We start from the raw sequence: 25,626 nt of genomic DNA on the forward strand, positions 1-25,626 counted from the left end.
CAGACAGACATTACTACTGTCTTCAACTACAGTCTGGTTCTGGGGTAAAATTAAGAGGTCGGTTTCAGCGGGACATTCGCATAATGAAATAGATAAGATGAATAAATAGAGAGCACATGTGGAAACCTGCCGTCTATGAACTGGACGGATGTTTACTGCGGAAGTGTAGTGACGGTGGACTGTGGCCACTTACTGCGCGTGGTGGTGGACTTCATGTGGCTGAGCACCAGGGCCGCAATCTCGTTAAAAGTCAGTTGCGAGAACCCACCCCGTAGGCGGCGCACAACGTCCACATGCCTGCGGATCTCATGCCTGCACGCGCACAGAAACACAGCACTGGCATTGAGCAGCAGCTGGGAGCTGTCAGTGCGCGCTACTTTACACTGCGGTAATTTCCATGCTTGAGAACATCACACAACACCAGTAAACACGACACCGAATATATGCAGTCTCTTGCCAAAATATAAAGTCTAAAAGTGTACTTGGACTTCCTCTACTGCTCCAAGCCTTTAGACAGAGGCAAACTAAAAACAAAACCACATAAGCATGCAAAGCCCACAGGCAAGTTCAAAACAAAAGCCTACTTCACAAATTCGACTTGAAACCATAAGACACATCATCTGTTATCGACCGAATTCTCCCACGTGTGGAGACATTTTCGAGAACAGCTGTGGTGGCGATACCTGTATTTCAGTACTCTTTTTTACCTTGCAAAACCATTATCTTGTCTTAAAAGTGGTCTCAATGAAGGAGGTAATCTATTTACACAAGCCAACTTATTTTTTTTTCTGTGTTCACATAATAAAAACTTCAGAGATTGTTGAACAAGCACACAAGCCGATTTAGCCGCAGATGAATCGGTGAGCCGAACATTGATACTTTAGCACATTGCAGGAACTATGGAGGCAAAAAATCTAAACACACCCCATAACTCAGTAACCATCTCTCTGCGCAATTTTCAATGCTTGTTCACATCTTCTGGATATATTTCTTAATCATGAATGCAGTGTGGCTACGGATATAATTGAGTGATTTCATGTGAATACCAGAGCCTTGGAGGAACATGGGGCCGAATCGTGATCGAAGAGGCAGGAGATCAACAGATGAGAACTGAGCGAGACAGTCAAGAGGGCCAAAACACATGTCGCATCTCCACTTTTTGCCATTTCTGCCTCCTACTTCGCACTGCAAAGTGCTGAGGTTGTTTGTCCGTTTCTTCCCATGCATTCTTTTCACCGCAATTTTACTCTCGTTTACTTTCTCCACGAACCACGCAGCCTTCTTTCCACGTCCGTAGCCAGCTTTAGTTTTTTACCCTAAGCGACGCATGATTTTCATTACGTTGCTAAGGCATAGGTAACGTTGGCTCCTCCTCAGAGCTGGCGAACCTGGTGGTAAAGGTAAATAAAATACACGCAGTGCGATTGTTTTATTTAAAAAAATATGCCTCTAGATTCTAGGTAGCGGGCATGCGATGATGCCCTTTATATGAACTACATTGCCGCGACCAGACACACTTTACTATAAAGGGGTGACAAACACACTGCAGTCTATGGAAGACGAATTGGGACTTCAGTTACATTTTCCTACTATATTTGAGATTTTACTATATCCGTGTTCACTGTAGTGGGATTCTACTGTAATATGCTATGGCAATGACTAATCTGGCTTGATTCAAGTCATTTCAGCCGATAAACCACACCGCCAAGAAGAGCTACAGAACAGAAGAAACCAAAAAAAAACTCACACTGTATAGTTGGGCTGCTGTTCCTTCACCATGTGTACTATTTTCTCTATCTGCCTCTCCGACTGTAAAAAGAAATGAAACGTGGTAGAAATATTTCAATACAACACACAAGCTTGCTCAAAATGCACAAATGAATGCAATTAGCCCACGCTCGCTTTAACTACACCACCCCGAATGAAAATTTGGATCAACAGCTGCGTGTTTTGAGTGGTCATTTTGTTTGACCGAAAGCGCTACCGAAAGAGCAGAGCTGTTTAAGTGCAGAGTGGTGATTAAATGGCCTAATTTCTAGCCTACGCCTGGTCTACAGCCCACTAGCACGGCCGCTCAATGGAGGCGCACTTGGTGCGGGCCGTCGCGTCGCGCCTCAATGGCTGCGGAAGTGCGTATTGGGATAATTTGCAGTTTCCGCCGTCATTCTCCGTGAGGGCGCCACCAGTCATGACGAGGCTCCGCCGGCACGAACGAGCAGACGACGCGGAAGGAGCGCGCTGGATGTGTTGGCGCTTGTTTTCGTTTTGACTACTCAGCATAACCGCGTGGTTCTGATAGTTCTGCATGCGTGCCATCGGTGCCTGTGTCAACAGCGTCCTAAGCGCATGTAGCACCATGCCAGGCAACTGCTGTGTGCCGCTGTGCACCACGAATGCAAGAAAAGATCTGAAGATCGGTTACCATGAGTTCCCATGCGATTCACAACGTCGAGCAGCATGGCTGAAAAACATATCTCGGGGGGGCTAGGACGGAAAAGGGAGCCGTTGGGAGCCGGTGAAAAGTCACTGGTATACTCACTGTACTTTACAGATGAAGACTACAGGAACAACATAAAACTGAAGATCCCGCTTCCTTCAGCCGTCTCCTCCGTGTTCCTGAACTACCCACATTACAAGTTAAGTTACTCACGTGGGCTTATGTTGAGCCAAACACCCTTGAAAAAATGAAAGCGCGCAGGCCAATAGATATATTTTCGCCACTTGTTATAGCTACACTTCAATTCTTCCTGGACAACTCCCAGTGTCATCCTAAATCATGTGAGTTTCAAGATGGCTCCGCTACGATCACTTTTGTGACAGTGATATCAAAATGGTATGCCTTGCACAACATCACATCAGTGAAGCCGTGGAAACACCAAGAAGAGTTGCTTTATTTGTCAGATGACGAGCGACTCTCTTGGTTAGGGTTGGACTTTGCCATATCGAAGACATTCAGGTCCAAGGTGGCACTTCTATGCAAAGGCTAACCAAGCAAACGTACGAAGCAACAATCATGACAACCAGATCAACAGTGGCGCTAATTCAGTACCTTTTTGATCACATCAAGTATCTTACAGCAATGTCTTCTGTGTGTAGTGCATTGCATTTAACCGAATCTTATTCTCAGTTTCCGATACGCCCTAAAGCATGCCCTCAACAGCGGGTTAGTAGTATCGCTTTTTAGCAGCCTAAGGCAATTGAATGGCGGGAACAACAGAGTTGACGCAAAGGCTACTGCTTTCACCTCTGAAAAAATACTGGAGGTACCACTAGCGAAAAAAGAATATCGACTGAGATTATACACATTTTGCCATACTTGGGCAGGTTGGCATCTTGCAAGCATCAAAGTCTGCAGATGCACCTATCATCATTTAGGCAACTATCAAACTTGGCATTCGGGATTATAGAAGTCGTACCTTGCCCACTGCCATCACGTCTGCTGCGAGACAGTTTCCGAGTCAGCTTACATTCATTCATTCATGTGTGGTGTGAGCCAGCAGCTGACATAGGGTTAGCACCGATTGCTTTCTTGGCTGGTTACCTTGCACGTCCATGTGAAGAGAAGGTATACATATTTTTACAGAATCTCATGAAACATTTTTATTTATTCTGTTTTCAGTGTCTGCCCTTGTCTTCGTTATTTATATATTACCAAAGTTTAAATATCTTCGAGTGCTTACTTTAGAGTCTCAATAATTTTATTTTAATAGTCCCCATCCGTTTATTAATTTTGTGCCTTGATTCCTGCAAACCCCTGGACTTATCAAAGTTCTTGATGATGGACGCCTAAGGTATCTGAAAATCACCATGCACCTTTGTTAGCAAGGTGATGAAGTGCCCGGAGGTCAGTAGAAGCAGCAAGCTGTGCAACATGTTGGTTTCAACCCTTCTTCCCTATTTCGTGCCATTTCCGGAGTTGATTTGCGAGAGAGAAGACCGCAGTCACACTAAGGACCTAACCAAACCAATGCGACCACTGCTCACCAACAGGACAGGCAACATAATTCTGACAGTGAAAACAATCACGCTTGCACATAAACTTTCGAAGAAAGTTCTTCGCTTGTCAAATAAGCCTGCGTGTCTTCTGTGCATCACGCGGCTTCATAATCAAACGAAAAAAAACTGCCTTAGCCTGCGGGCGTGTCGTTGTTTCTGTCTTTTGTTGTTTCTTTTGCAACAGTTTGTAACAGTTTGTGTTAGCTATCGTGTTTAGGTGGTGGTAGCCACTTGAATATTATTTCCAGTGAAAACGGAGGAACAGGCTTAATAATAATATAGAACGCTACATCCGGAATTGTAAGTTTCCAGAAAAGTGCACGCTGAATAAATGGCCCCAAACCTTGTCCCAATTACAAGATTGTAATATGTAATACGTTATTACAGTGGCTGAAACGCAACTAAATGGGTGCCCACTCAGCGAAGCGCACGACTGCCTCGATTCTCGTTGTAAACGGAAGTCCACGAATGACTTGGAAAATCCCAGCGATGATGACATGCTGCTATCCCCCTTATAAATAGCAAACTTGCACGTAGCATCACATAATGTGTGAAACGCCGCTCATAAATCCTAATCTGAGCAAGCGCCGACCGCGCAGACGCTGAAACGAAAGTACAGCCACGGCCGCTCCGCGCCGCTCTCCGCCCGGACGACCCGGACTCGTCACGGAGCGGTAGCGCCGCCGCGGTGGCGATGAGAACTAGGCGCAATACGGTTCTTCCGGGCGACGCGACGGGCCGCACCAAAGTGCACCTCCATTGAGCGGCCGTGCCACTAGGGCTCGATTTTCGAAACATTACTAAAGCACTAGCTCTAGGATTCATCAGCGCTAAAAAGACTGACTGTATGACTGCCACCCTGAAGTTGAAAGGAAATAATCATGGCTATGACAGATCTGATCACGCAGCAGCACTAATAGACCGGTTTCACTGGCCCCTGCACACACCATAAGAGCACTATGCTACTGCTGCAAGTAATAAATCATAGCCTGGTCTTTATTTGCCACTCTAGCGTGCTGTGCGCTGGAGCCAATGGGCAGAGCGTATATTTTAGAGCGAGCTTACAGAACTTATTTCTAAAAACGTAACTGATGTATAGACAAAACAAGCTCTACCAAAAAAGACAGTCTATCCACACAAGCCAAACAAAACAGGCTAAATGCTCACCCTGCTCTTAGTCGGAGAGGATGGACAGCTGGAATACAAGGCTTCCTTCTCCAACATCCAGTTTAGGTCCCAGAAATCAGAAACCCGCCGCCCCTCTGTTGCAATACAAAGCACGCGTAACGGGCAGCTTAGGAGGCCCGAAGCATACATTCCAAACAATGCATCTGCAGCATTGTTACAGGTAATACCAGCCATAGAATCACACATGCGAGACCACACATGCAAGAGGTCTCCTCCTTAAACGCAAACCCTAAAACCTACAGCGAGAGAGACCCAAGAAACAAGTTTTTGTGTGTGGCACAAAGCATAAACAATTGGCATCTAGTACCGCGTGGGATAGCTTACTGTCTGCCTGCAGTACCTTGTGGTTGCTGAAGTTCTATGCGACGGCATGATATCAAGCAAGCTTATATCCCTGTCACAACTACTAAATTTAACACGCTCGAACTGAATGCACACTCTGATTCCCCACATGCTACAGAAACAAGCATTGCAGAGCCATCAAAGCTGAAAAGTCCATTTAGTTTTGCTACAAAAACGAGAATTTTTGTGTGGGACTATTTGCAGTGCAAGCTGTCATGTAAAGCTATTACAGTGCAGTCCACGTTAACGATACAAGATATAACGATACATCGCTTATAATGAATAAATTCTCCGGATTTACCAGTTTTCTCATTGGCTTATTGTAAAGTGATCCAGATATAACGATTATCGCCGGTACATTGGATACAATAGCTTTATCGCCACCCGGTAGATGTTTATCACTAAATTTTCTCTATGTTTAATGAAAGATAAAATGCTAAGACGGCGATGTGAAAACTTGACATACGCAGCAAAAACAAACTGTCGTAGAGAAATCCGCGAGCGGCATTGCATGCCGTTAGGAAGTGAGTACTACCATCATCATTACTGAGTGCGCGGTAGAAGTAGGCGGTAGGATAGTTAGAGAGGATACCGGTAAGCTGTCTAAGGAGACGAAAGATTTGATTAAGAAACGCCAGAGTATGAAAGCGTCCAATCCAACAGACCAGATCGAATTGGCCGTGATATCAAAGCTAATCAATAAGCGCAAGGTGGCCGATATAAGGAAGTATAACATGGAGAAAATTGACCATGCTGTAAAGAACGGGGGAAGCCTTAAAACGGTAAAGAAGAAATTGGGCATAGGCAAAAACCAGATGTATGCGATAAGGGACAACGCGGGCAACGTCGTCACTAATAAGGAAAAGATAGTCAAAGTAGCCGAGGAGGTCTATGCAGACCTCTACAGTAGCCAAAGTAGTCGGGACCGTAATAAGATTTGCGGTAGGGAAAAACAGTCAGACGTTCCACCAGTGACGAAGGACAACGTCAAGAAAGCACTATAAACTATGAAAAGGGGGAAATCAGCTGGAGAGGATCAGATAACTACAGATTTGCTGAAGGACGGTGGGGATATCGTGCTAGAAAAACTGGCCACCCTGTATACGCAGTGCCTGGTGCAATCGGCGGTACCGGAACCATGGAAGAATGCAAACATTATCCTCATTCACAAGAAATGGACTCTAAGGACCTTAAAAATTACAGACCAATCAGCTTACTGTCTGTTACGTATGAGGTATTTACTAAGATAATTGCTAATAGAATCACGACAACATTAGACAGCAATCAAGCAAAGGATCAAGCAGGGTTTCGGAAACGGTACTCTACTATCGATCATATCCATATCATCAATCAGGCGATAGAAAAATGCTCGGAATATAACCAGCCCTTATACATAGCATTCATTGATTACGAAAACGCATTTGACTCAGTTGAAACCTCGGCGGTGATGCAGGCATTGCGAAATCAGGGGGTAGACGAGCCGAACGTGAAAGTGCTGAAAGATATAGTGGCTGCACAGCAACCATAGTTCTGTATAAAGAAAGTAACAAAATTCCCATAAAGAAAGGTGTTAGGCAAGGAGACACAATCTCCCCAGTACTACTCATAGCTTGTTTAGAGGAAGTATTCAGAGACTTGGAATGGGAGCAGTTAGGGATAAGGGTAGATGGAGAATACCTCAGTAATCTGCGATATGCTGATGACATTGCCTTGCTAAGCAACTCGGGGGATGAACTGCAAATAATGATTGATGACCTAGACAGGAAAAGTAGAAAGGTAGGCCTGAAAGTCAATACGCAGAAGACTAAGTAATGTTCAACAGCCTCGGGAAGGAACAGCAGTTTACATTAGGTAGCGAAATACTGGAAGTAGTAGGCGAATATGTCTACTTAGGACAGGTAGTAACCGCTGATCCGGACCATGAAAAGGAATTAACAAGAAGAATAAGATTGGGGTGGAGTGCATTTGGCAAGCACTCGCAGATTATGACTAGCAGCTTACCGGTATCGCTCAAGAGGAAAGTATACAACAGTTGCATCTTACCGTACTCACCTATGGGGCTGAAACGTGGAGGCTAACCAAGAGAGTTCGACTTAAGTTGAGGACAACCCAGAGGGCTATGGAACGAAAAATGGTAGGGGTAACATTAAGAGATAGAAAGTGTGCAGAGTGGGTCAGAGAAATAACTCAAGTTACCGACCTTCTAGTAGAAATTAAGAAGAAATGGACATGGGCAGGACATGTAGTACGGAGAGAGGATAACCGATGGTCGATGAGGGTAACAAACTGCATTCCAAGGGAAGGAAAGCGTAGCAGGGGGCGGCAGAAAGTTAGGTGGGTGGATGAGATTTAGAAGTTCGCAGGGGTCAAGTGGATGCAGCTAGCACAGAACCGGGTTAAGTGAAGAAAAATGGGAGAGGCCTTCGCCCTGCAGTGGGTATAATCAGGCTGATGATGATGGTGATGCCTCCGCTAGATGGCGCGCCCACCCGCTTACACGTAGGCTCCTCTATCTATAAAGAAGCCTTAGGTACTTATGGCTTGGGGCGCCACCTAGAAGCGGCAAATAAAAGCATCCACAATTGCGCTATTGCCTTCTCAAAATCACTTCTTTTCCTTTTTTTTGTCTCCACTCTTAATATTTTCTACAGCTCTTCTAATAATTTTTGTAACTGCATCTAGACCGACTTTATTTTGCAGGTGATTATGCATTTACCAGCAATCTGAACGTTTGCAACTTAGACGCAGTTTAATGACCGTGCGTTTCGCTAGTATTCGTAAACACCCGAATTTTGAATAATCACAGCCGCTGTTTCTTTTTATACACGGCTCACGGAACGAAAGGGCGAACTGGCTCTCAAGAGGGCAAAAGAACCACTGTTGACGTTTATTAAACTACGATTCAATCGTTATTTGGTAAGAGCAATTGAAAAGACAGCCGAAGGCGAGGCTATAGTGTTGTAGCGAGAGAGTAGCTGCGACTTTTATGAGGAAGGGCGGAAAAGCAGTTGTTTTGTCGCACCACTAACACAGCCGCGGAAGATGCACCCAGCCACCCAGCTGCAATGGAACGGTTTGGGAGGCTGAGTGGACGCGGATCAATGAACGAGAAAGAGAGAGCCGGCTTTCTCCAATAGAACCACTGCTCTCTCCTTAGCGACCCAGATTTAAGTCAGACAGCGAGCCATTCAAATGAGGCGGGTAAATTCAGTGAGCTCAGCCGTACGCAGTTGCTCACTAAAGTGAGCCGCTTTGCCCATCTGTGTTTGCAAGCCTTCTTGTTGCTCACAATGCCCTTGAAGTGGTATAAGTTAAACGTAACATATATGTAATTAACTGTTTTGCCTTTTTTGATAACTAAATATTGGACTCACTTCAACATGACTTTTAGAGATTTGAGTCTGTGTCTGATGAGAAACTATGCGGATGAATCGTCGAGCGCAAGTGTTCCATCTAAATGACAATACTCTAGAGTCCGACCGGTCCGACTACTGGCGTACGAAGTGACTGGCATTGCGGAAGCTGGATCGAAAATCCAAGCAACCGTAAATTCAACTAAAACATCAGTGCAGGAGTGCGAATGACACTATAGAAGCAGAATGACGGAAATTTCGGAGCAGTGAGACAATAGTAGCAACCATGCGAGGTGCGAAATCCTCCTGCCGAACAGCATGTAATGAAATCGAGCCAAGGTTATGAGATGTGAAGAACATGCGAGTTAGTACGAAGTCGGCCACGTCGTGCGAGTGTGTCTGGGTTATGCGTTTTCTAAAGAGTTACGAATTTACTCTAGGTGCCCACAATATTTGTATTTAGTAAGCCAAGTGTCTCTAGTAATCACGTCTCTTGTATGCGATGTTACCATGGCAAACATAAGAAAACCAACCAAAGCATTTTTAAGTATGTCTCATAACCGAGTGTCTCTTGTAATCATGTCTCTTGTAACAAGATTTTACTGTAGCAGGAAGAGAGCAAAATCCTGACGGTACAAATCCGGTAAATATGAGTTCATAAAATTTGCCAGCCGGCTGGCACTGTTTACAATCGCTTATATAAATCTGTGAGCTGCGACCGCAAACCTAAAGGTTTCTATATCACCAAGACATACGTACAGCTATTGTTTGATACACATGCAGATAATGTTGACATCAAGGCAACATGTTGCATACCATCACTCTGGGAGTCATTAAGCCTAGCCATTTCAATATAGAGTCATTCCATAACAACTGATCCAGACTGCACATTGTGGTCTTTTCTGTCACCATGACAAATGCTATCCCACGTTCTTTTAAAATGTTTTCCAAGCCGTGGTGGTTGCCATTTTAAGTTTACAAGCGGTAACAAAACATATTTGCACAAAACAGTGTTAAAAATATTTTTTTAACCATAACTGTAAACTTCTTTTATTAAAAAAATTTCATCTTTATTTAGACAGAGTGTTTTCTTCCGGGTAGAAGAAACTTTTGCGACTTTTTCGCCCTGACCTCGTTCCTAAAAATTTTTTTCCTCCCAATTTCTGAAAATACTATGCCTACAGAACTATTATAAATTCAGAGACCAGTGTCATAGAGGACGTGTAAAAAGCATGCAGGGTATATCCAGATCCTCTGCCACGCTACCATTTTATATTTTGTATAAATAACCTTAGCAAACTTCTTTGTTGCTGAAGCTGGCAGTGCCCAAACCTAGCGCACCAATTTATTTAATTAGAGGAGTGCTGGTTCTGCGCAAATTTGAAGCCGACAGCAAGTGTGCTGCAATGAAAAGCTAGCACGGAGCAACGCCATGGTTGACTGCAAGGACACAAGTTTCAAAATTATTTTCCTAAACAGAACTTTTCTGATTTAAACTTTCAGAAATAAACGTCCTCGAATTGTACTATGCAGACTTACCATCTCACATTTTTACTACAACACCCTCAACAACTTGACCAAATAACTGAAATTACTGCAAGAATATATAAAAGTTGAAACTGCATTCTTTTCTGCACCTTATAATGTATCAACAAAAATAAGAAAAACGTTCTATTCATTACACATGAAAGCACAATGTGCTCTACTTGAGAGGAAAATGATTCATCTCATAATTGTGCCTAATATGTAATTTTTACAAATTATGGTTGCATTCGGCTACTGCTTGCAAAGTTAACAGACGTAAAAATATTTTTTCGCCAAAAAGAAACTGGAATAATCGGTCACAGTTACACAATAGGCCATGATTTTTAAAGAAGAAATTGAAAATGGCAAAGCCCAAAGTGTGGATCAGCTAGCATGGAATGATCCTTAGTTGAACTGCATGCCACGTTCCTGGCAAGGAACTAGGTAACCGTAACACAAATGCCCCTAAAAGATGTGCAAAGATGTTAGGTACGTTCAAATATATGTTACTGTGCGCAAATATCTAAATTTCCAAACACAAATGAAATACGAATACGGAAGAAAACATTCAGTGAAAAATGAAAAAAAAAAAGCGAATATTGTCACTTTTTTTTTTAAATCGCTCATGTACACTTTACTAAATTATCCAGGAATAATTTTACACGGGATTTGGCATACCGGCTCATTTTACAACATGGACCTGCAGAAAAAGAGTGGAGCTGTCATATCTCTGCCATATACGTAAATCCTCGTTAATTCTTTCCTCAAGTTAGAAGGAAAAAAAACGTTGTTTACAGTAGGGAACTGCTCGCATCCCAGTATTTCCCCTCGAAGTGCTTCGCATTGTGCACACTGTCGGGAACACTCAGAGGCTTCCGCTACCCACATTGCAGTGCATCACAATAATAGTGGTCTCCTCTCCCCAAAAGGACCCGGTTATCTTATGGGGGTGCTTCCCCGAAAAAAATAAAAGAAGCAACTAACAAGAACCGTTTTTGCATTGCGGTAAATTACACCGTATTTACTCGCGTAGCGAGCGTCCTGCATAATGAACCCACCCCCACTTTAGCCACTGAGAACTTTAAAAAAAAGCAACCGTTCGTTAGCGTGCCCGTTTTGTACTGTCACCGTCTCATTCCACCGCACATTACTTGGCAGTTCACTAAGATGCTGCACAGCGATAACATCATGGGGTGTTTATCTTTTCACACCAGCTCTATCGGGAAAGAGGAAGCGAAGGGGTGGGGGGAGGCAACTTGGCAGGGCAGAATGCCAGTGCTCGTCCGGTTGTACAGGCTTCGTTTTCACTTCATCGTGTGGCGTCTGAAGCTGGCAACCTCCACTGCCAAACAACCATTGGAATGCGTGACAGTGCAAACGACTTTTGAAGCGAACGGAGCCTAAAGCCAGGGTCATGAGTGTGACTGACCGCGTGCTTTTGTTAATGACTTATGGGTGGAAGAATGACTTACAAAAAAAAAAGAATGTTTTTCCTGCGTAGTGACTTGGTTTTTCATTTGAAATCCTGTGGCGCCCATCCGATGCCATAACCATTCATGGGCGTCCGGCTGGGACCGCACAAATAAATACTTATCCGTGCTTCTGAATTAACATGGGTCAAATTAACGAGTATTTAGTTGCAAGCTTCGGCACTTGCGCGGAAGAAAAGAGCAGGCAGATGCAGCCGCTGACACCAACCCCTACACTCCGGCGCCGCCAGCTGGCGCACCAGCCATGGTGCTATTTCGAATTGAGCTTTCAATGTAGTTGTAATTATCAAATGTTTCACCCCTATGTCACTAAGAAACCGCAAAAGAAGCCGCCGCGTTTCTCCGCATAAACTCTTGTTTCCACGGGAACGGGTGCCTCATATGTTGGCTCGCTGAAGTTGCACCTAGGCACTGCAGGAAAGAAACTGGAAAGGCTGATCGCCGCTGACCAGTTTTGCAACGTTGTGAGCGCTCATTTGCATATGTCTGGTTGATCACAAAACTTATTGCCACGTGCGTAGCACTGCGTGGCTACCACGCTTAGGGATAACAACAACGAAGCGGCTGTTGGCTCGAGAGGCGATATGGGTTGGACTGTGATATCAATGCTGGAAGCCGACCTGATTCTCGGGTTCTCGCCTATGTGTACTTTCACGGCTCCTTGGGCTTGAGTAATGACATATCATACATAACCACAGTTTGTCGAAATGTCGAACATAGCAACCAGGGAATCGTGTATTTTAATTGCTACATTCGTATTCGAAAATTTCGGCACCTGCAAAACCCTCAAATTTATACCCTGTGGGCAAGCCGATTTTCACAACCTTCCCAAGGCAGCTACGTTTATTCGAAGCTACTAGACTGAAGCCTGAATGCCACTTCACAACACTGTCACAATAGAGACTGGAGCCCACCTGGCCTCCCGACGTTGTTTTCCGAGCGGGGCTTCAGGTTGGGCCAGACGGACACAACTTCCTTCTTCAAATTTTCGGGTTCAGCACGAACTGGAGGAGATTTCCCACGCAGCAGCGGCGATGGGGATGACGGTCGACCGGGTGGCAGCTGGCATTGGCCTTCCCCCCCATCTCCAGAGTCTTCTGCTTCCTTAATACTTTGCTGTCCGCGGGAAAAATGGTGGTTTTGGGGTGGTGTCATTAATATTTTTTCCTTAACAAAAATGCTAGGTACAGGAGCGTTTAGTATCAAATTGTAGAGGAGAAATTATTCTTTACAATGGGTTATTAGTGACAATCATTATACTTATTGAATAAGTGATTAAAAAAAACTATCCGCGAAAATCGTAGTAAAAGCAAACACACAAAACGATTAGTTTCTTGATACAAATAAAACGAAGATATATGTTTTTTTACAACAGGGCCAATGCAAAATTGCAGCAAATACTAGCTTTCTGTGTACAGTATTTGCTGTGTTGGGAAAGAAAACAGTAGTGTCGATTTCAACCACTGGCTGTCCTCTAGCGGACAACACGACTCCCTGCGCTACTGGCTCCAAGTAATACAACTCAAAAGACGTCACTCTGCAGATAACAGTTCTGACCTTCAGAACATTGATCTCTTCTTATCAGTGCTCAACAAAAGCGGGCATTTTTGGGGAGCGAACTCAAAACTTGTCGAGGTCTGGCTGTCGATGTTCCGGGTAGTTCTGACGTAGTTTCACTGCCTGTCCTATAGTCTGAAAAGCTGAATTCATCTTCTGAGTCATCACTGCTGCTGTTAACGTTGTGCGCTCCTGCTGCGCGCAAACGGGCGTTTCCGCGAAAGGCGTCAACGTCGCGGAAACACCCGTTTCCATTCAGCAGGAGCGCACGACGTCGACGCCATGATGAAAACAAGGAGCGCCGATCACCCGACCCCGGAGATCATCTGAACGTGCGCGGCTCGATGGAAAAACTGAAAGAGTTCCTGTACTTCCCATAGGAGGACGGTACTTGTCAAGGAGAGCTTTTAAAACGGGAAAATTCGAATCGTGAAACCATCGATAGCGGGATATTGATGGAAGTAGGCGCGGACAGGGACATTTTACTGATAGCGACAGCTCCCCTATGCATCTCGTCTTCATCCGCTCCTTCCTCTTCATCCATGAAGTGGTTATTCACCTTCTGGTCGGCCTGTGAAAAATGAACCAGCTCCTACGGCACGTAGCTCGGCACGAAGTTTTAACCTTCAGTCCTTTTGGTGTTTTGGATTTTATTTCCAGCTCGTCAAACGAGAACGGCAGTTCATTTTCGGTTCGCTTAAGACACGAGGTCACATAGACAACTGCAAGTCAGCATGTTAGTGTCCCCTACATGCTGGGTAATAAACAGCGGCAACATACGATTGCACACAAAAAGAGCACTGTTCTCAGTGCTTCTTGACAGAGTGGTAGGTAGAGCTTGAAAACAAAGGGGCCAGACACAAACTTTTGTCACTTTAAGCGGCCTATACTGTATTTAAACAATTGTAAGGCGACACTTTTTTAAAGTTCGTAAATTCGAAGCTGGGGAGTCGACTTACAATCGAAACCAAAGAGTGGCACAGTTAGCCAAAGCAAGTACAACATTCAGTTACTGTGCGTGCTTATCCTGTTGTCGGGAAGAATATTTCTTTAACTTTAATTACACAGCACGAACTGCAGCTGCGGGAGTGTCGATAGTTTACGGAAGAGCCACTGTTAGAATCGCGGCGAAGCTCCCTTTTTGCACGTCAGTCACGTCTGGTCACGTGACACGGCGGCACTTCCAGGGAGTGTTGATGGTTGATGGAGCAGCAGACATGGATCATTCGTTGAGTTCGCGGTCATTCCATGTTCACACGTTTGACTTTACGACTGGCTACATGCTTAGTCACGAGTTCTCCAGTCCAAAAAGCATTCGGCGCTTGTTCAGCACAGCGTTCAAGGAGGCAGCATATCATTTATGCAGAGGCAACAACTGCGCTGTGGGCCTCAAGTTCAAAGCTTCGAAACTGGTTATGTGGGAGTGACGGTGGTAGCGAGACGAAATTTTTATGTTATCTACAGACCAAGCTTGCCACGTATATCGCCGAAATACGCAATTTGAAGTGGAGACCAACTAGATTTTACGTAGCATCCATAGTGAGGAAATGATAAACCTAAGTTACAACTGATAACCGAACAACACTCGTAGATGCTTGGCCAAAAAATTACAACCACTTTCGAAAGCTGCACAAGTTCGAAGCTAGCGCAGAGAAATCTAGAACAATATGTTCACCGTGTTTTTTAATGCAGAGCGGAGAACAAAAAAGGGGGTGCCAATGACAAAGAAAGAGTTAAGGCGCATATAAAATCACTAAAAACTTCAAAAAATAAAATTTCAAGAAATAGATTTGAAATCTATCAGGAACTTCTCAATTGCATACCAAAAAATTATCCCCAAAACAGCCTCAAATGTACCCTAAACAGTATTGGCGACCGCGAGTAGCGAACAACTGGCTTACATCTACACGAAAATTGTATCTACATTTTTGAACCACTTTCTCACACCTTCACTCTGTCACTAATTTGACTACAATTAAGACATTATGCAAGCATAAACACAACATCCTGCGGAGATAAAAAAATTAGGCTGAAGAAAATTTGTGCGGTAAGATCCAGAACCAGAATAAGTCAATATTTTCCACGTTGTCTCCCAATACTAGTGTCCTTTAAAATGATATTATGTTCATGATAATACCGTGATATTGCTACACCAATTTTAAAAGTTGCGGTGCAAGAGAAAAAGCATAGCTGTCTCAAAAAATAGAATTATTGCCAGCCTTTTGTTCACTGTCTCGGCACACGGTACAGTATAGCGGCAACTTACGCCTGCCTCAAGACGCACAAGCTATTCGGCATTGACGTGTGAGTGTTCTCACGGGACTGGGGCTCTGACCACGTCGGCGATAGGGAAGAACGAAACACCTAGGCACAGCCAGTGGGCCAAGCTGTTTACTGGGAGTGCCCAATTTTTGTCCTCAGCCATAGCAGCATTCGTGCGCTCCGGCGTCGTCTCTCCGGATGCAGATGCCGTCTGCCGAGATGGGAGGTAAGAGGGAACAAGGAGCCGTCTGATGCGCTACGCCAGTCCTCTCACTCCCCCCGTCTCCGCCACAGCTCCGGGGGAAGTAGGCCATCAGGGGAAACATGAGGCGTCCCCGTGAAAGAGAGATAGATAAGGTGGGGGATTGCCGCGTCATGCGGGCGAGGGAATGTTGAATTCTCGCACCATTCCTCTCTTAATTGTTATCTCCACCTGGGCGCTGTTTCTCCCCCTTTGAAGACGTACGGCAGTGGTCCTTCAACAGGTCCATCCCGCCGTACGGGAGTCGGCACTCGGGTTGGTAAGCTCTGTCTCTGGCGCCGCGTCCAAATCGAGGATGGCAGCCATCACATCGCCGCTGCAGTCACGGGGATGAAGAGGGGGCGAAGTCCACTGGCATACCATACTGTCACGTGCCGCTGGTACGTCCGCAGTGCGCTGGTCTCCCCCTGCCGCGCCGACACCCCGCAGGTTGTAAATAAGGGCAGCACGCTTCCTCTCTCAATGCACCAGGCATCTTGAAAAGCTCCGTGTACAGGAACCCCGCCGGCTTCTTATCTACACGGGCCGCATTCTTCCGGGTTCTCCTCCAGCTAAGGTTGAACTGGCGTTCTGGAGTCCGGGTATTCGTTCGAGCTCGAATGCGAGCAGCTCCAAGAATCTTTGTATTCTGGCGCAGCCACGAGGCGCACTGTTTAAACATCGCCTTTCCCGCTCTCGTCACCTGAACTCAAACGGCATGGCCTTTACCTGCGCCCGCAAAGCCTTTGGCGTAAATAAGGCCAATCGGCAGGCTCGGTCATTCTGGATGCGCTCGGCACAAGCTTCGCGTAAAGGAGCGTGCGCCGAAATCTGAATACAAAGCCGCTCTAGGAAGTGCGCTCAGATGGGTGCGACCGTTAGAGGTTGCTGAGATTGTTGCGTGGCTGCAAGCTGAAAATCCCAAGGTCAGGCGGAATCGATGGACCCATGCCAACAGCATCTTACACTTAAAGTGACTGTTCAAGTGGAAACTGCACGCGCTGAATGGAGCGTCAGCTAGCAAACCCCAGAGAAGTCTCTACGGGCATCGCTGCAACTCCCGAAGCCAGCGCACTCGCTGCGACCGCCGGAAAATGGCGCACACGTGCAATCACGCAAACCGCGGCTCTATAGCAGCCACAGCCAGCGAAATCACTGAAGGATTGTCAAATGCTGTGCATGTGAGACCCCGCGCACAGCTACTCTGTGGGCATGATTAAAACACCCTCAGTAAGCGCGATCGCTGAAAGAAAGCAGAATGCTTATAGCGTGAGATCACGCACAGAACAGCACCGGTGCCATCAGCTGCTTGTGCAACTTGAGCTCGCGACAGACAAGCACCAGACCCTCGAGTTCGTGCGCTAGCGGATATAAGGAAAAACAGTCCTTTCCGCGAGGTTGCAGTGCTGAAGGTAGGCGGAGTAGCCGAATATCAACCGGAAGAGCACGGGAGGTCTTACTTAAAGTTACCCGGCAGGTGTCGATTTTCAAGCCGCCGACGTTCCTTCACGCGAAGCCTGTGCTGAGCATGTTCATACGAACCGTGCGCGCCCACTGGCCTTATTTATGACACCGGCACTCCGGGCGCACGTACGGGCCACACCGTTTGAGTTCGGACGGCGATGGCGATGTTTAGACGGCGCGCCCCGTGGCTGCACAAGTGTACAAACGTTATTGGAACAGCTTGCATTCGAGCTCAAACAAATAATTCACGAACGGGAGGGCTGAGGAGATGCCAGTGCACAATGACCTCTCCCTCTGCCGTCTGGGATTTGGAGCATGCCCGTTAAACCCTGGCTGGAGAAGAACTCAACCCGTGTAGATACGCAGGCCGGCGTGATTCCTGTACACGGAGCTCTGCAAGGCGCCTGGTGGATGGAGGGAACGGAGCCTGCTGCCCTAATTTGGCGTGACCGTGTGCGAGCAGCGCACTGTGGGCATACCGACGGCCCGACAGATGGTGGGTCAGGGTACTTTGCCCCTTGTCTCCCGCCGTAACAGCGGCGGCGGAGATTTCAGCAGAACTAGTCGAATGTGCGGTCTGCACGCAGAACCAGCCCAACGGGAGGGTGGTTGTCCTCGCTTTTGCCGCGGTGCCAGAGACAGAGCTTACCAACCCGAGTCCCAACTCCTGTCCTGCGACATGGATCTGCTGAGGGATCAGCCGTGCAGCTTCAAAGGGGAAAACAGCGCCCAGGTAGAGGTCACCATTAAGAGAGGAAGGGTGTGGGAATTCAACACTCCCCTCGCCTGCACCAGAGCGGGGAACACCCTCTCTCTATTTCCCAGGGACCCCTCATCTTTTCCCTTCTGGCCTCCTTCCCCCAGGGCTGTGGTGGAGAGGGCGGGAATGAGAGAACTGGCGTAGCGTGCCAGGCGGCCCCTTCTTCCCCTTCCCCTCGCATCTCGGCGGACAGCGTCTGCGCCAGAGACAACGCCGCATCGCCGGAGTGCACGGATGCTGCTGTGACCGACGATGGAAACTGGGCACTCCCAATAAATGGCTTGGCCGACTGGCTGTGCCTCGGCGTGCCGTTCTTCACGACGACTGTGGTCTGAGCTAGCGGCCTGGCTCTCGGCTCTGAGAGGAGTGTCCGAGCCAAGTCAGAACCCTCACACTCTATGACCTCAGATAGCAAGCACATTTTAAACGTAAGCACCACTGCCAGCAAATGACCTAGTTAAAGGACGCCTGGCAGAACAGATGACACACAGATTGCCTACTCCCAAGACGACAAAAAGATTAGAATGAAAGAGAGAAGAAACAAGACTGACCTCATTCTGTAGTGATGGTGACTTTGTTACTAGTGGCTTGTTTTTTAGCTCTTTAAGCTGGAGATGAAGCTTCTTCAACTCGCGGCTGCAAAGGAAAAAACAATATCCATCAATGACGACCTGGAAGCCAAGTCAAATTCCTTGCCGTGTCCCACCGGTGGTTAATGAGCATTTTCAAACAACCGGAAGCTGCTTATGTTGCCGCAGCGACAGATATCACTTTCATGCTAAATAAATACTGGCAAAGTACCAAACGAAACATTTTAGCATATGTTTACTAACCAAACTGTTCAGCACATATTTACATTTCTTTGGCAGTTCACTTTTCAAACCCACTTATGTACCCACTCCTCGACCCATCCTTCGATTAGTTATCCAGGCTATCAACATACTTGGCCAATATTTAATAATTTATTGCCAAATAAATGTATTCTAATGTTACTACTACTATTCCTACTACAGCTTGATGGTTCAGTTTGATTTATGGTGCTTAATGCCCCAAAGCCACTCAGGCTATGAGAGATGCCACAGTGCAGGCCTCCAGAAATTTCGACCATCCGGGGTTCCTAAACATGCACCCACATCGCACAGCAGTTGTCACGGTCGAGATTCGATACCGCATCCTTGGACACTGCAGTCCTTAACCACTGCGGCACCACGGCGGGTACTATAGCTGGAAGAATTTGTGGAAATTCGTACGAAGACCACAGTGGCATCCGTTTAGGTGGCATTTCATACCACTTTCAATAGGTTATGAAAGCTGCTACATTATACTACTACAGGTATCGTACTGAAGGGTTTTGGTAGTGAAAACACAACACCATACTATTCAAGCAGAGGTGAGAAAATTGCTCTGCAATGGAACTATTCAGCACGCTCAATGGACACTCACGCATGATCTTCCTGCAGAACCGCCAGCCTGTCTTGGAGCTTAGAGATTTCATCGTTTTGGACCTTCAGTATCAGCTCCAGCTGCACGAGAAGAAACGTTGGCAAAACATCCCAGTTAATGGCCAAAAATGTTATTTAGGATACCAGAGGAGGATTTTCCCCAATTGAACAGCTTTGGATCATGATATAGTACTAAAAGATATTTCACCGGGAGCTGCGCTATGCCACAGCCAGTGAAATGCATTCTGGTAATCGTGGCAATGTCGGCGCAGTGTAGAGTTCTGCATTGCCACGTAATGCTTCTTTCCACAAATGATGAATTTGTAGTACAAGTTGCGTCACGTGTTTCGACACTTGCATGTCAGGACCCTGAACATTTTGTTTTCGCACGAAAAACAGAGGTCCCCAAAAAAAGAACTTAGAAGGTGGTCCGGAAGGCTGATAAGAAAATTAACACATTTAGCTGTTTTGTCCCCAGAGAGTATGGTAAACCAGCAAGGTCTTAAGGCCCGACACATCCTTTCTGCACCATTATGCTTAGAGGGAAGTGCTTAAACCGCTACCAAAGAGGCAGTCGAACTCAACTTTGCGCCGCTTTTTTAGGCTGCATTTATGGTGATATCTGGTCGTGTAAAGTGTTCGGTAAATGCTGGCATATTTAAGAGCTCACATCGGTACGTGTGCTTGGCATACCTATTCGCTCCTCGTCCATCAATGCTGCCACAGTAGCATAGTAGGATCAGTAGCCGTAGTATTTAAGAGAGAAAATGTGGCTGTAAATAACCCTGAATATGTGCAAGCACAACTTCAATAATGAGAAGTTCTGAACAGTTCGAAGAACATCTGAAATCTCGTAGGTAAATTTGACCAAGTGTCCAGTGCGCTAGCCTGGACCAGCCTAGTTAATACTAGAATTTGGGGTGTAGGTAACAATGACCGATCTCCGTTCTGCCACAGACCAATGAAGATATGATCTATTGTAGACTCAAAAAGTTATGGTCATCCCCGGCTTGATATGCAGCAGCGCCCCAACCCCAAACTATCAGCACGAAGAGACTTGTGAACCGCCGAAGCGTGTCCCTGCAGAGAGCGGCTTGAGTGCAATGCAGCCATGGATGTCATTCTCTCGGCGCTTAGACAAGGCAGAGCCAGACCAGAGACACCAGTTCGCGCACTTTTCACACCTATCCAGCCCATCCATGGTCAAGAAGTATGTGGCGGAGGCACCGACATCGAAACGCCTCCAACCCAAAGCAGCGGCAGCGCTTGTCCTGCGGCACGACCATCCTTGGACGTACAAAAGCAATCGCACACCATCTCGCAAGCTATTGTGGGCTCATAAGGTAATCACATTTATCCCGCGAATTCTCTTAGCTTGCAAATGTAATTCTGGTCCTCCCGTTAGCATAGTACACTCAGCTGATCCGCCTTTTTAAGATTGAACTAACGTGACCACATGACCACCTTGAAATCCAAAAAGCACGGATCGATCTGTCCCCACCAAAATTAAACCAGTTTTAGTTAAAGGTTCATTACTTTGCGTTGGTTGCAAGTTTCATGTTTGAAGAAATTCAGCCACTGAAAATTAGCCTTAGGTAAAGATTTAACGCTTCTAAATGTCTGAAACATAAGCCAGGATACAAACCAATATACAAACCAAAACAAAACAAGTTTTCCAAAAATGAACCAACTCGCCCAAAAGAAGTGTTAATGGAATAAGCTAAAGCACATCGCACTTGTCCGGAAGAAAGCTCGCCTAGCCTGCAGAAAAGCCTCGCTGTACAATATCAATATGAGCATACTTTTTCTTCGCTGATGTAGTTACCTGGGCAGGGTCCGCAATGTAGGTCTGGGTCGCGGCATCGCATGTCAGCTGCACAGCCTGCATGGCTCGCGACAGGCAGCGAGGTTGGTATGGCGTCTGGCTGCAACTATCCTTGACACAGACTTCCTTTTCCTTGACGCCATCCTCCTCAGCAAACTCGTACGAGGTGCGGCTGCACGGACTGGCCCGCGCACCTTGATATCCGCCATCACCTGCCTCCACGGGCTGCTTCAGCTCCTGGTCAATCTTTCCGGCACACCAGTGCACTACCGTCAGACTGCACCCGAACTACGAAGCCTCCAACCACTACCATAATGGTTTGGTTTGGTTTAGGGGTGTCAACATTCCAATATGACTCGAGTTATGAGAGACTCGACGTAGTGGAGGGCTCAAGAATTTTGACCATCTGGCGCTCTTTAACGTGCACTGACATCGCACAGAAACGGGCACCTCGCCTCCATCGAAAAGCGGCCACTATGGCCAGGATTCGATCCGGCATCCTAGGGCACAGCAGTTGAGCGCCCTAACCATTGCGGCGAGGTGGTGCATCACATTACGCAGCAGACATTATGCGCACATGAAACAGCTTTTTTGTGTGAGTGTGTGTGTGTGTGACACCAATGGTTTCTAAATTTGGAAAGTGACCCTTACGTAAGGGCGACATTTGTTTTCCATGACATGTAACGTCTCATAAACAAGTGTACGTATCTGTCACAGTTGTTTCTGCGGATCAATTCCTCCCTGCCAAAACTAATCCAGTTTTCGTTACAGGTTCATTATTTTGCTTTGGTTACATGAGCCTTCCCGATAAATTTAGTGTTAATCCAGTAAATGTGGCCTATTTATTGAATTTATGCGGCCAAGTTGACAGCAATTTCCCAGTGGTGTGGATGGAAGGATGGATAAAAGTTGAAAATACTGTTCTCAAGTGCATGTCATTCTGTTCAGGTACAAGATTACCGACAAGAAAATGACATCAAAATGACACCGCCAAAAGCTTAGCTCCACCCTAGCCACCACCTCGTAGTGATTAGTGTGTAGTCACTACTGAGTTCTCTGCGTCCATCCAATCACAGTGTGTCCCATACTGAACAGAAACTGAACACATTCTGGCATGCTAAGTCGGCTGCAGGTTCTGCCCAGATCTTTTTTGCAAAATGTTTCCATGTAGGCAGAAAGAATTCTCGAACCAAGGTCCTCATGTGCCTATCCCTTAGCACTAATTTATGACATCCCGACAACTCCATCACCCAGACCCAGCAAGAACACATGCACCCATACCTTGCGCGCAGACAATTCCAGCCCGTTGTGGGCGCCCCCTGGAGCAGCAGTGGGGATGGTGCAGTCATCGGTGTCGTCCTCATGGTCTTGGTAGTAGAGGAAGGAGAGGGGTTCCTCGTGCACCTGTCGGAATCCCGGATATCGGTCCACAAAGTTGGCCAGCGTGCTGTACTCTGACAGCACCTGCCGCGCCTCCTGGGGGCTCAGGACCTTCAGCAAGTCATCCTCCTGGGACGGCCCGGTTTCCTGCAGGAAGTCCCGTAGCCGTCTGCAGCAGCAATATGAAGCCGCATACGGTCAGGCTGCATACTTGTAATGCGCTCGTATACTACACAGCAAGCCCTTGCCAACTCGTATTTGAATGACATAGCTGCCGTGTGCTCACACCTAAAGACTATAAAGTAGCGATCGGCAGTTTTCAATGTCCGTTGGTCAAAACAACATACAATGAGCAAATCTACATGAACACGCTGCAATACATCACCCCCGTTACAACTCCAATTCATGCAACTCTATATGCTACCACTGTCCAGTCACGAAACTTGCAAACTCCCCAGTAGAGACATGGCAGAGTTCATGCAGTTGCAGAAGGAACTTGTGAAACGCATGGTGGATGTCTTTAGCCAATGCACCCTCCATGCTCGTTTATTTATTTTGGTTGTTTCTTGTTCCTTCCCAGAACGCATTAACAGGTAAAAAAGCATGGCCACGTTTTAAATTGCAGTCAAGAGAAGACACAGAACCTGATTAACCTCGCCAAGGTTCCTGCGATGAAAGGACAAGCAGATTGAGCGGAAGATCCTGTCTTACCTGACAATATCATCCACATCCGCATCGGTTAGAGCCTGCAACTCTGGCTCTTCATCTACTGCTGGTACATCTTCCACACTGCAAGAAAGACCGTGCCTATTACACAACTCCAGGCACTTCAGCAACGGAACATCAAGAACAGAACTCGTTTTTATAACCTGCATTCTGGCCTGCATTGGAAAAACTATGCTAGACGCCCCACTGTGCTGTTTTACGACAATACGTGCGAGCTGTTCATGAATATTCCAGTACCATTCTGAAGAGCACAATTTTCAATGTTCGCAAGGCGCACACCGAGAACAAGCGACAACGTTAACTCAATGTGTACAGATATTCCACCCTATGCAATTTCACATCAATAATGAGCCACTGAATAAAAATCAGCCTATTCAATAAACAGCCACAACCAATTCTTGGAGCTTGAACCGTACTATTATGGGTGCGAATATTGAATATTTCAAGTACCAATCAAATATGTTTGTTGTTCGATTCATACTTGCAGTCAAAAAACTGATACTCGTGATCTTCGAATTAAGACACTGTATCGCTCACAGTACGAAGCCTTACTGCAATACCTGACCGCGTTGACTGCTGCTAAGCATCCTCAACATGCGACAATGCAGTTTTGTGAAGAGGGACCTTACGAAGGCCTCCCAAAAAATGCATGCAAATCAAAGCCATCCATGACACCAAGAAAAAACATTGTTCTTACTGAAATTTCACCTCAAGCGCAAAACCTATTCATCACACAAAGTTACTGTTATGCACCTCAAGCTGTTCTTTTTTAGGCCCATTTGAAAATTCGAATTTTCGGTTAATTAGGGCATTGTTTCTGGTCCCGTGGTAGCAGTAATGAGAGTTCACTGCATCCAGCAGCAATATGAAAACTCGACCCGGCTTCATGCTGGTTCATACTATACTAAAAGAAACTGAATAAGAAATCCTCTAAAACTCGGATGCAAGATTTTTCAGTGCGCCATATGCTTCTGTAGGAATCTAGTTTAATTTTATTTTGGATACAAATGTCAACTATGATATAAAGAGGACTAGCAATGCTTGCTATTTTGATTTTTTTTTCATTCATCAGATATTTGATTCGATAATCGAGGGAATTTTTTCGCCCCATATCTGTACTCAATTCGTATCTGAGAATTTTATTATTCGCACGCCCCTACTCTCTGCCTACACCAAAACTTAGTAAATGTCCTGGTGTTCAGGACTACGAGCAACAGTAGAAAGCCTGAAATCAAGCATGTCATCCTTTTTTCATCAACACACTGCTCATACACTGTATTGAATTGCAGTTTGTCAAACACATGCCAACAAACCTGTACATGCCAACACAGTTCACCGAATCTAACCATATTTTCAAATAAGCTGGGAATAGAAAGCAGTACAAATTGATAGAGTTTCATGGATTGAATATGAGAGGTGCCATTGTGGAGGGCTCGATATTGACCTATGTGATAATGCAGCACGACGGCTAAAACACTGCGTCGCTGGGTCCGACTAATGTGACTTCACACATGAGTATATGGATGCCAGCACTGCATAAAGCAGTTCATTCACTGGCATGACTCGCTGTTGACGTTATAACAACTGGCGACGAGGATGGGACAAGCAGACGGCGGATGGAGCGAGCAAGCGAGCGGTGCCTTCGTTCAGTGTTTCAGGAGGAGAGCATCGCCTTGGCTTTCGTTCTGCGTTACAGGAAAAAGGAACGAAGTAGTGGTGCTCTCGGGGTACGACTACCGCCTTGTGGAAAACCAGTTGTGTCCCTCTCCGCCGTGGCCAATCACCCCCACCACAACGAGCGTCGTGGAAGCGCCGGCTGGAAGAGAAGGTAAATACCTCCCCTTGGGGGAGGAGACCATCGTTGGGTGCACCACCAAGAAGTGTACGCGAGAAGCCCACAGAGAGCTTCTGGATCTAGCCGGCAACGCGAGCAGTTGTCTCTCGCTTGGAGAGGATAGCGGGCACGGAGTATGCAGCACACACGCGATGACCCGTCGTGCACGACCGCCCGTCTTCTGGTTTCCAACCGCGAAGCGACGAGTAAATACCGCGCGCTCTCGCCGCCTCCCGCGGCAG

At 46.3% G+C, this 25,626-nt stretch overlaps 1 protein-coding gene across 1 annotated transcript in view; it reads right to left on the reverse strand.

Moving 5' to 3' along the window:
- LOC146172150 (uncharacterized) overlaps positions 1 to 25,409 on the reverse strand; it is a 56,084-nt gene extending 30,675 nt beyond the window's left edge. Inside the window, exons 1-10 of the mRNA XM_084585985.1 lie at positions 25,387 to 25,409; positions 23,536 to 23,613; positions 22,726 to 22,993; positions 21,445 to 21,690; positions 19,621 to 19,700; positions 18,729 to 18,813; positions 13,937 to 14,021; positions 5,164 to 5,258; positions 1,748 to 1,809; positions 194 to 312 (exon numbers count right to left, since the gene is read on the reverse strand). Of these exons, the coding sequence (XP_084442111.1) occupies positions 194 to 312; positions 1,748 to 1,809; positions 5,164 to 5,258; positions 13,937 to 14,021; positions 18,729 to 18,813; positions 19,621 to 19,700; positions 21,445 to 21,690; positions 22,726 to 22,993; positions 23,536 to 23,613; positions 25,387 to 25,409 (1,141 nt within the window). The remainder of the gene's footprint in view (positions 1 to 193; positions 313 to 1,747; positions 1,810 to 5,163; positions 5,259 to 13,936; positions 14,022 to 18,728; positions 18,814 to 19,620; positions 19,701 to 21,444; positions 21,691 to 22,725; positions 22,994 to 23,535; positions 23,614 to 25,386) is intronic.
- Positions 25,410 to 25,626: the final 217 nt, after the last annotated feature.

Source organism: Amblyomma maculatum, unplaced genomic scaffold (assembly GCF_055883805.1).
Source record: "Amblyomma maculatum isolate TAMU_Amacu unplaced genomic scaffold, ASM5588380v1 scaffold_13, whole genome shotgun sequence".
In the NCBI taxonomy this organism is placed as follows: Eukaryota; Metazoa; Arthropoda; class Arachnida; order Ixodida; family Ixodidae; genus Amblyomma; species Amblyomma maculatum.